This window comes from Sander lucioperca, chromosome 12, assembly GCF_008315115.2.
Source record: "Sander lucioperca isolate FBNREF2018 chromosome 12, SLUC_FBN_1.2, whole genome shotgun sequence".
NCBI classification, from domain to species: Eukaryota; Metazoa; Chordata; class Actinopteri; order Perciformes; family Percidae; genus Sander; species Sander lucioperca.
The window spans coordinates 13,071,795-13,082,831 of NC_050184.1; the positions used below are offsets into that span (position 1 = coordinate 13,071,795).

At 41.1% G+C, this 11,037-nt stretch overlaps 1 protein-coding gene across 1 annotated transcript; it reads right to left on the reverse strand.

The window, feature by feature from the left end:
* Positions 1-385: 385 nt before the first annotated feature.
* Positions 386-8,069, reverse strand: tmco4 (transmembrane and coiled-coil domains 4). The gene is made up of 14 exons (XM_031286630.2): positions 7,934-8,069; positions 7,047-7,197; positions 6,286-6,460; positions 6,120-6,147; positions 5,896-6,025; positions 5,067-5,164; positions 4,649-4,792; positions 4,349-4,468; positions 3,441-3,605; positions 3,038-3,174; positions 2,860-2,944; positions 2,040-2,157; positions 1,720-1,837; positions 386-1,146 (listed from the first exon to the last, which is right to left on the reverse strand). The coding sequence occupies exons 1-14, from the start codon at positions 7,974-7,976 to the stop codon at positions 646-648; spliced, it is 2,013 nt and encodes a 670-aa protein (XP_031142490.1). The 5' UTR covers positions 7,977-8,069; the 3' UTR covers positions 386-645.
* Positions 8,070-11,037: the final 2,968 nt, after the last annotated feature.

Genomic DNA, 11,037 nt, shown 5'->3' on the forward strand with positions numbered 1-11,037 from the left:
AATTATGTCTTTACAATTATGAAATATGGAAGAAGAAACCGACTATTTCCAGTATTATCAGTGCCAGTATACAATGTATAACTAGACCCTGAAACTCTATGGTAAGCAGTGCTTCACATTGGCGTGGACGGAATAGAGAAAAGAAAGGCCTTGAAGATGCATTCACTGAATTATGCTCGGCCTTATGGAAAATAAATACTGTGAAATATCCATAGCAACCAGGCCAATGGATGAAAATTAGAAGGATGTGAGAGGAACGGAGATATCACCTATTTTGTAGCATCCTCTAAAACCTGCAAGAGACAAGTAATATTTACAGGTATTTGATCTCACAGCGAGTTTAGAAAACAATTTAGGACACTATTTACAGTTGGTAAAAGAAACGTACATCATTTACAAAATCTTAAATTGTTATTGAATTAATACATTTGTCTAAAAACAACATGTCATGATTAAACAAAGCTGGAGATTTTCACTTGAGGCTGTCATACGTGTGCATTGACTTTTTAGCCGTCTCTCTCTCGGCGTGTCAGTGTGTTGAGAATGGAATGGATATTTTCACCAATAAAGATTTGATGCTGAGAAAAAAAAAAACTCGAGAAGACAAGATTTTAGAGGGAAGCAGCTTGTCCAGTAACATGCTCTTTACAAGTTTGGCTGCCTTTGTTCGTGTGTGTTCTCTGTAGTCCAGTGTGTATCATCCCAGCTCCATGATATGTGTTCATTATCAGGGTCCGCCTCCTCTACGCCGTCACCCGGGGCATTTAAAGCAGATGCTGTGTTGTCATTACTTGCACTCTCCTCAGAAGTTTGTAGTATATTGTTCCTGTCTGATTCTGCATCATTTAATGAGTCCAGCAGGTCTGAAATATCAGGGATATCCCAACCGTCACCCATCTCCTCCGTCTCTGCCGCCTCTTTCACATCTCCACTTTCTCCTGTGCAGGTCTCAGCCTCCTCGGCTTGGTTTTGTGTCTCAGTCACTTGTTGCTCATTGGGGATTTGGTCCGGGATGTCCACTGTCCCTTGTGTAAATGTTACAAAGTGAGGAAGAGCAAAGGAGGCTCCTGGGACTTCTTTGGTGGGAACACCTACTGCCACCAAGATGGTGTCCATTTGACGCATGTAGTCCAAGTGACCTTTCACCTGGGAAGCAGAAACATGGTTTTACTGTCCCCGACGGGAAAAAAAAGGACACGTTTCTTTGTAAATTACAGTGTATATTCCTACATTACATGACCAGGTACTGTGTATAGTTTATGGTGCTTCAGACATGTTCTGTATGTTTTTTTTTTTTTTTTTTAATGTTGAGTGAAATGTGAAACCTCTGATCAACTAGTTTTCTTGAACCAGATGTTATCCACATGTTGAAGGTTCCTGTGGAATCATGTTGATTTACAGGGTGGCAGAAAGGCATTTTTTCTTATCTTTTAATTTAAGCAATACAACCGTCTCTTTTTAAGTGCTAATAAAATTATGAATTGCATCAATTAGTCCATGACTTCTTATATTATTATTTCACAGACTCTGACCTAACAAACAAGTGTGACATTTGTATGCATGAAAAGGGTCAATTTGAGAAAACTGATGCATGTGGGTATTTCTTCAAAAGATGAAAACCTTGAGATGTTAAATCATCTTTAGCTCACATGTACTCGAAAAACAATTTATTAAAAGGGGACTTTAGCGGGCCTAATTTAAGTATATGCTCTGACTCACCACTGAGGAAAGATCCACATTGATTATACGCCGATCCTGGATGTTGATTGGCTGTAGCCCAGCAACAGACATTTGTGCAGATGAACTTCGGTACAAGAACCCCAGGAGCCAGTCCCCTCTGACAGGTGGATAGTTCAGAAAGTCATTTATTCATGAAATACTTAAAAATCACAAATACTGCATTCAAAACACTGGACCTCAGATACAATGACTAAATGATGAGTATATCAAAACTATGAAGCAACTGTAAGCTTTCACTGTAAAAAAAATGCAGACATTTTACTCAATGCATACTAAAGGTTAGAGCTCTGTTAGATTACCTGCAGTAGCCGTTGACTATCTTTCCAGCCACTACCCTGGAAATTCTCTCCCAGGCCTTTTCAGAGCCGTCCACAGGGGCCCCCAAGAGGACTACATCCTCCACTACTCCTTCACTCCCTGAGGAATCACCGCAATACAGGGCTTGTCAGAACAATGTACATAAAATGATGGAAGATGAGAAACTGAATCTCATTAAAAGATGCAGTAGGTAAGACTTATAAAACTAACTTTCCATCATATTTGCTGAAACTGACCCTATGTTTGAGTAGAACTACATGAAGCAGGTAATAATTAAAAAAAAAAAATCCAGCTCCTCTGGCACCACCTACAGCCTGTAGTGTGATTTGCAAAGATCCACAGCTCCCTGTTCAGATGCACCAATCAGGGCCGGGGGGGGGGGGTGTCTAACTGCGTGTCAATCACTGCTCTTGCACACGCATTCATTCTCCCTTGTGGGGGGAGGGGCTTAGGAGAACGTTTTGGGCTTTAGCAGAAAGGGGGGAGGGACTGAGAAGTTGTTAATGTTCAAATTTTTTGGCTAAGTCCTGGATCTTCACAATCCTACCTACAGCACCTTTAATTGCGGTTTTAATTACAAAAAAAAGGTATAACCACATTTAAATACTTATTATTTAGGCCCGTCATAACAATTCTACCATGCTTCACCAGTGACTTAGCAAAAGAGGTGATTAAAAGTCATGACTTTAACCCAGGGATGTCTCACATTGAACAAAGACAGCCAGTGCAAGGAATCATGGGTGTGAATCTAATCGTGACGCATAATCAAAATACGGTTTATCCACAGAAAGGTGTTTGTACCTTTGTCGTTTGCAAGCTCCTGAAGACAGTAGTAGATAACTCTGGCCCCAAGACTGAAACCTATGAGGCTGACAGGCCGCTTACCCTTCAAATACAGACAAAAAGAGAAGAGATGCACAATTCTGAAGTAGCTTTCATCCTCCTAGTGTTTACTGAATGTAAAAAGGTAGTACGATACCTGCTGTCTGCTTCTCAAAACCTGTGCCAGGTGTTTCCCCACTTCAGCTGAGCGGTTCAGACAAACACACCAGGGGTTGTCAATGACGCTGGCTGCTGCCAGCAAAGACGCAGGCCACGTCAGAGCCGCCACGATGCCTGGACAGTGTGATGGTGTAAAAAGACATCAATGCAGTACCAAGAAAGGGTCAATACAACAAAAGGACAATAAGCTAGATAAGACAGTCGGGGTTGTTAAAGAAAAAATCAACTCATTATCAGCAATCATTGCCACAAAAGCATTACCCTTTTTACATCACATGTCACAAGTTCAGAATAGAACATATTTGACCACTAGCACAAACACTCCTGTTTCCAAATACAGACCCACTGAATAGACTTAAGTGCTTCCGGCACCCTCCTACCTGAGAGCACTGTGTACTTGAGCGCCTCCTGGGCCACCATGCTGACCAGCCCATCCAACAGAGAGGCCATGGCTGAGCCCAGATCCTTGAGGAAACGTGACTCCCACACCAGGCAGTACTGTTCCCCGCACTCGCCCAGGCTGCACCACGGGGCCTGGAACGAACCTGGAAGACAGAAGTTGTGTTTTAATGTAAGGATACAACTAAGCAGCACTTGTAAACTGTAACTGTAACTTGTTTTTTTTTAGCCATTGTATGTGAAGGGGGTACTAAGCTTGTAACTGAGTGTATTTTTTAGTGGGGGGGGAGAGAGCTGCATCGTTTTGTTTGCATAATCTCAGGTGAACACTCTGGTATAGAACATTATGTGTCTATACCAGTGTCTATGTATTGTGTGTAACTGTTGCCCAGCAATCCCATCTGTGTTCTTCTCGGTTTCTCTTTAATATTAATGTCCTTCTTCGTTTTTTTGCCACCTAACTACTTCAACACCATTCAACATGGAAACTTCACCTTCATCTTACTGAGGACATTATCATAATTACTGTTTGTATCCTCCATACTTAAAAAATATGTATTGTTTTTCAGGATGTGTTTTGACGAATTTACAGAATTATATTAAGAGGCTTAACTGCGATGATCACACACACGTTCAGTGCAGTTGTAGGTTCAATTCAGCCGTTATGATGCCACAATGTCTTACGATTAACACCTCTGAGCGTATCTGGTTATTTTATCCATTCATTTTATCAATTCATTTGACAGAAAATGTACTATACCATAATAATGTATATATTGATATTGCCATGTAAATTAACATATACCATGATAGAGGACTTATCCATATGGACCTCACCTAATCAGTGGAAATTGTAAGTGGTTGTAGTGACAACAGAAGCCATACTTACTGTATTTACCACCGCAGAGCCAACCTGTCACCGCGATGGTCAGGTGAAGATGCTTCCCGGATCTCAGCGGCAGGAATTCAAACTCCTCTATCGCCCCGACGCACTTATTCATCTTATAGCCTGGAGAAACAATGTATAAAAAAATGAAACAAAGGTAGGGAAGAGCAGATATCAAGAAGGTGAGAAAAGCTAAATATATGAAACTAAGGGGATAGCACAAATGTGTATTTATCACGTTCAGTCAAAAATTCTAAAGATGACTTCTATCTGCACGCATCGCATGTCTTCCAACATTCTTACCAGTCAATCCGGCTCCTGCTGCTCCAAAAAGGGAAGCCATGATTGCAATGCCAGTGGCTGAGCCCAGAGCAGCAGCCCCTCCTGCCCCCAGCACAGCACTGGCCCCTGCTGCCACTAAGGGGGCTGCCAGCCCACCTGTCACACCTGGCAAAGGTACAAACAATGCAGTCAGTACAGGAAAAAAAAGCCAAAATGTGTAGAGTGAAGCCTTTTAAAGAAAAGTTAAGTCTACGGAGTGTGTGAACTGATGCAAGATGCAATCTTCGTGCATTATTCTGATAGTCTTAACACTCTATAGTGATTCAATTATCAGTTGGTAAGCTTATCAATTAAAGTCTATGTGTGCACATATGATACTAGATGTTTCGAAAGTCCATTTAAAAAGGTTTTCAAAAGCACTTGAAGCAGGAATAATCACCAATCACAGTTCCTCCTCCCACGGTGGCTAGTCCAATGAGGAGATAGCGGCGCAACTTTCGCCCTCTCTCTCGCCTCAGCCTCAGCGAGGACTCCTCTCTAAAGAGCAGAGTCAGACAGACCATCTGAATTAGTTGAAATATTCATGAGCTCAACAAATAAAAATGTCAAATGACTCTTCTTGTGCGTTTAACGTGTCATCCTGAAAAAAAGAAAGAAAGAAAAGCTGCTTGTTTATGCCACACAGCCACCTTCACGCTTTCATTTTGGATACACGTATGACTGTCATGCGCAGTGTTTGTGACACACACACACACACACTCTTTGTGGGGACCCGTCATTGACATAATGCATTCCCTAGCCCCTTACCCTAACCTTAACCATCACAACTAAATGCCTAACCTTAACCCTGAAACCAAGTCTTAACCCTCAAACAGCCCTTTGTGAGGTCCAGCATTTTGGCCCCACAAAGCTGTCCAGACCCCACAAGTATACTGTATTCCCGGTTTTTGGACCACACACACACACACACACACACACACACACACACACACACACACACACACACACACACACACACACACACACACACACACACACACACACACACACACACACACACACACACACACACACACACACACACACACACACACACACACACACACACACACACACACACACACACGTTGAGATAGGATGACTTTTAAGCTAAGGCAGAACATATTATTTTGTATTCTTAAATTAACTAAGGCACCACGTAAACATAGAATCTGACTCAGTTACAATCATTTTTCATCCATCCTTCCTTCTATCCAAACAGAACTTACTCGCTCTCCTCTCCTGCTTCCCTCAGCCTCTCTCCCAGTGTTTCCTCGAACTCCTCCAGCTGCTGTGGAAAGACTCGTAGCAGACAGCTGACATGACGGATGAGAACCCTCGATCTGGCATCATACTGGCCTGTGACAGACCATGAAAGTCATAAAGGAACAGGCTTATATGAATTTACACAAACTTAAAGTAGCTAGTTATTAATTCATCAAAGGATTCTTACCGTCTTTGACAGAAAAAGACACCAGATCCTGTAATACAAAGTGAAAGCTGGTTATAATTTGTGGGTTTGTAGAAATCCAGACACAAGCTAATTTCTTTTGTTTGCATGATCAGTTATGAAACACTCCTATCAAACCACAAAATAATAGAATTAGAGTGAGCAACACCTGTATGATGGGGGTTGCCCCTGAAGCCAGAAGTGGTTCGGCCTGTAGGATGGAGAGAAAGGTGTCGGAGCCTTCAAAGCCCAGGCCTGACAGGAAAGCCCCCATAACCGGCATCACCGACTCGTCCAGGTTCAGCCAGCGGACCAAGCCCTGCAGATACTTGTCCCTGAACACACTGAGAAACACGCAACTGCTCATCTCCTCAGGTTCACAGTTCAGTTAAAGCATTATTATTCACAGTCTAGTTAAACAAGTTATTAATGCACATGGATATTCACGTGTGGAAGAAGGAAAAGCAGCATTCAGAAATGTTGCATTTGTGCAGAAAAAATAAATAAAAAGGCCAGGCCACATGATTTCTTTGAGGTTCGGAGTGGCTTCCTCTGCTCACTTTTTTCCTAATCCAATAGCGAACCTTTGGAAATGTCTGGATGTCTGAGACTTCTTAAAGATCAGGTAAGAATCTCTCTCACCCACTTAAATTTGACCCTGGTAGATGACCACTTACATAACTACACGTGCAAGTCCAAATTTGAGTGTGTGTGACAGTAAATCACACTGACCAAAAATTTATAACTTGTCAGTGATCAGTCCCTTATCCCTTAAATAATTAAGGTGGAATTAGAGGAAGGTAGATGGTAGATTTGAGCTTACTAGAAAAAATGGAAGCAAGCACTCTTCAACACAATGACTATATTGATATTAGTAGAATGGACACACATAGGATGTCATGATGACATTATCCCTCATGGCTCTGTTACCTGTTTTCAGGTCCAGTGAACAACTGGCCCAGAGAGACACCACACAGTGCAGCATAAGCAAACCGGCCCTGTTCAGTCAGCTGTCTGCTGATTATTTCCTCTGCGCTGGGGTCACCTGGGGCATCTTGTGTTGTTCCAGCCCCCCCTGGGTCTAAGGTGATAAATAAACAAAGCTTAATAATTAATCCCAACAAGCATAATAGAGCCTCTTTAAGGTGGCAGTTTGATTCACATCATTGAAGAAACCAAATACAAGTGACACATAAGACAAAGTCACATTAATTACGAGTCAGAAACTCAAATTGTTATTGGTATACAGACAATGTGTAGCCTAGAATATTTGAAATGCTGTCAGCAGGGACAGGCTCAAATCGCAGATTGGAGCTTGCTCTTTCTCAATGCGGTTTGGTGGATCACCTGCATGCCGAATTTATCAGACGACCCCAATGAATTGATATAAGGACTTAGGACATACAAGATATGTTAATGTCACCTATGACAAATTTAACAGCCTGATTCGGAGCGTAGTTTAGTTAGACGTTTCGTTCTAGTCTGGCAAATAGCTAACTAGCTAACATTACACGGAATTAGGTTACACGGAGTCTAACTTTGTGCTTCTCATCATCTCTCTCTCTGATGAACTAACATTAATTCAACATACAGAGGCAGCTAAAAGGAGACCCAAGTGTTGTTCAACGCTTAAAGTACATTTCAACAACACACAACACTTTTGTTAGCTGTTACCAACAGCTGGTTGATAGAGACCACTGCCTCAGCCTGGACAGTTAACTTAGCTAACGGTTCACTGGTTACTTTTGACAAGGTGGTCAATTTAATAAATTACTCTACTACCGCACTAAACAAATAATACACGTATTCTACGGTACCTGGGGCAAAATTGGTGTCCGAACAGCTCTGTTTTTCCTCCATGTCCACAGATATCTCAACTCTGTGCTCTAAACTTTTGTTGCCTTCACTTGTTCCTCCTGAGCTCTGATATCTGAAAAGCACACGTTAATAAGGCACTACAGCGCTGTGGAGATAGGTCTCGCATGGTCTGGCAATGCGAGACTACGGCACTGACCCTGCACTGACCCAACCGATTTTAATGGTACATATTCCCCAATCAACCAATGCAACAAAAACGTTTATTGATAATGTTGTAATGTTCGATATCAACCCGCACATACCTAATTAGTGTTGGATTGATAAAATGAACAGAAAAATGCATATTGGAAACACGTTTGATACGATTATGTTACTTTTTGGAAACCTGTTGGATATATCACTGTTACCACCCTGCGCTGGGTTAAAAAAAATGCAGCTCTCTGTCACAATAAAAAAACTTAGTTGGGTCATTCACATAGTTGTTTACATTTTGGTTTTAATATTTTTGACTGTCCATGAAGCTATCATTTGTGTGCAACTTTTGAGTGACGTAACGTCGTCCACGTACGCTTACACGCCTACAACGGAACGGGGCAGGGGTATGTTCACGACTGACACGTTTTAGAAAGTTTTGTCCAAGAAATTGTTATAAAGTTGATTAATTACACATCTTTAGGTCAGGAATGGGGAATTATGTGCCACGAGTGTCTGGTTTAAAACTGCTTTACACAGAGAGGTGGGACCCAGTGAAACCCTCATTGATAGATAGATAGATAGATAGATAGATAGATAGATAGACAGACAGACAGACAGACAGACAGACAGACAGACAGACAGACAGATAGATAGACAGACAGACAGACAGACAGCCAGACAGACAGATAGATAGATAGATAGATAGATAGATAGACAGATAGACAGATAGATAGATAGATAGATAGATAGATAGATAGATAGATAGATAGATACTTTATTGATCTCCAAGGGTAAATTCAAGGTCCCAGGAGCTTAAAGACATCACACACAACATACACATACATCATAAACAGGATGATCAAATAACAAATAAAAAAACCCCACATGAATAATATGGATAATAAAAGAAAAGATACTAAATAAAAAATCCACATGAATGTACCAAGGGATGTATAAGCATGAGACACTTGCAGTGACAGGGCAGGTAAGGTGCTGTAAGGTGCTTTATGAGAGTGTGTGTGTCATGGTGGTAGTGCAATTAAGTCCAATAGTGCAAGGATATGTAGACATAGTAATATAAAAACTATATAGCAGTGCAAGGATAAGTTTTCAAAAAGACAGCATTAAATATGGGCATTGTAGGGGACCACGCTACAGTCTATGCCATAGAGTCTATGCCTGTGATCCATGCCTGTGACACAAGATCCAGAATCAGAGCTAGTACAACTGCTGGCCAGTAGGTGTGAGTGTAACATTTATTTTCTCGCCTCGTAATCTTTTTCTGCTGTTCTGTTTCCACAACCCTGATTATACCAATTATTATTGCTTGTCACTTCAATTAGCTGAATGGTTACTCTTTTCATAATGTAGGCTAGAGTATCCTGAAATGTGGCAGAGTTACCAGTCAAATTGAGCAGTAAAGCAATAATATGCCATTATAATTATTATTATTTGGTTGCCTTCTATCTACACACATTTCTGAGTTGGTCCAAGGTCCATATGGATAGGTGTCTGTCTGTCTGTCTGTCTGTCTGTCTGTCTGTCTTTCTGTCATCTGCAAAATGCTTTCTCTCGGATGCTTGATGGCAGCAGAATGAGGATGGTTGCCTGCCAACCAGCCTCACTCAAGGGCATGGTCATGGTAGCACACTGGAATCATTTGATATGATATTGCCAATGGCTAAGAATGCAACAGAAAACACCATTGTTCAATGGTGTGTGGTTAATATGTGGATTTTAATAGCGGTAGGGTCACAAGCATAAAAAGAGAAGAGCAAAAGACACTTAATAGACCAAGGCCAATGCATTTGGAATGACTGGAAATTATTTTTTATGTGCAAGGGAGATATGCCCTTTGAGTCATTCAGTACCATACTCGGCACGTGTATACAGCATGTAGCATAGTATAGTTTAATATAGTGTAGTACAGTAAAATAGTAGGCTACAGAAAATGAAATATAGTAAAACTAAAATATGAGAATGTTATCATCCAAGAGTGAGGGTTAGGTGTTCTGACATAGTTTGATTCAATGCATGTCAGTGACTCTTTTATTTACTCTTCATTTTAATATACACTCCAATCACTGTGCTGTTGATCTCTGACTTTCTCTTGGGCATTTTCAGACTGTTTGGCTGCTCCTCTCCCACTCCCTTCCCATTTGTTTCATCAGCTCCAATGTACTGTACTTGGCACCGCTCTCATCTCCCTTCATGGTTTCCAGTCTGAATTCTATGCAATGACAAGAGAGCAAGGCAAATACCGGAAAAGTGTGCAAGGGCGGATTCAACTTCCCCCAGGTCTTCGCGTGGAGGAACTGTTAGTACAATGTGGATACTTTGTCAAAATAAAACCCTGGCCTTGTCACAGAGGAATCTCCAAACCTACGTGCTCTGTATTTGTATGTCTCCGAAAGGCATCCTGTTTATACAGCCTACTGAACAGTCTCTGGTGTATCATTAACAAGACTTTATATGTAGCAAAGCCACAGCTTGATTACAAATGATATACAATAGCACATCTTTATTTGGAATGTTTTTCTTGCATAGTATAAAAATGATTTCTACACTAAACACAGCAAGTAAAACATATACAACTAACTTTTTTTTTATGATTTACAGATAAGAGACATTGTGAAAGAAGAATAGTTGAATAGGACCCATAACAGTTCTCATATTACAGACTTGTCTAGACAAAATAAAATCCCAGAGTGTGACTTTGAAAACCTTCACTGTTGAAAGGCAGTGATAGAAAACATAATTTTAAGTGAACCCCTGATGTACCTTGTACAAAATCCAGGCTATTTGTACACCTGCACTCAACATCCTTGGTAACAGTCTTATACTTCAGCTGTTACCACTGCTTTAGTTTCTGTAGCTATGGTGGCATTAAAGTAACATCCAAAATTCC

Bases quoted from the DNA above. Each gene is read 5' to 3' on its own strand.
- tmco4 (XM_031286630.2), bottom strand. From the start codon at position 7,976: ATGGAGGAAAAACAGAGCTGTTCGGACACCAATTTTGCCCCAG. The intron at 5,165-5,895 runs GTAAGTTCTGTT...TCTGCTCTTTAG, and splicing joins GAAGCAGGAGAGGAGAGCGA to AGAGGAGTCCTCGCTGAGGC. The intron at 1,838-2,039 runs GTAATCTAACAG...TCCACCTGTCAG, and splicing joins ATAGTCAACGGCTACTGCAG to AGGGGACTGGCTCCTGGGGT.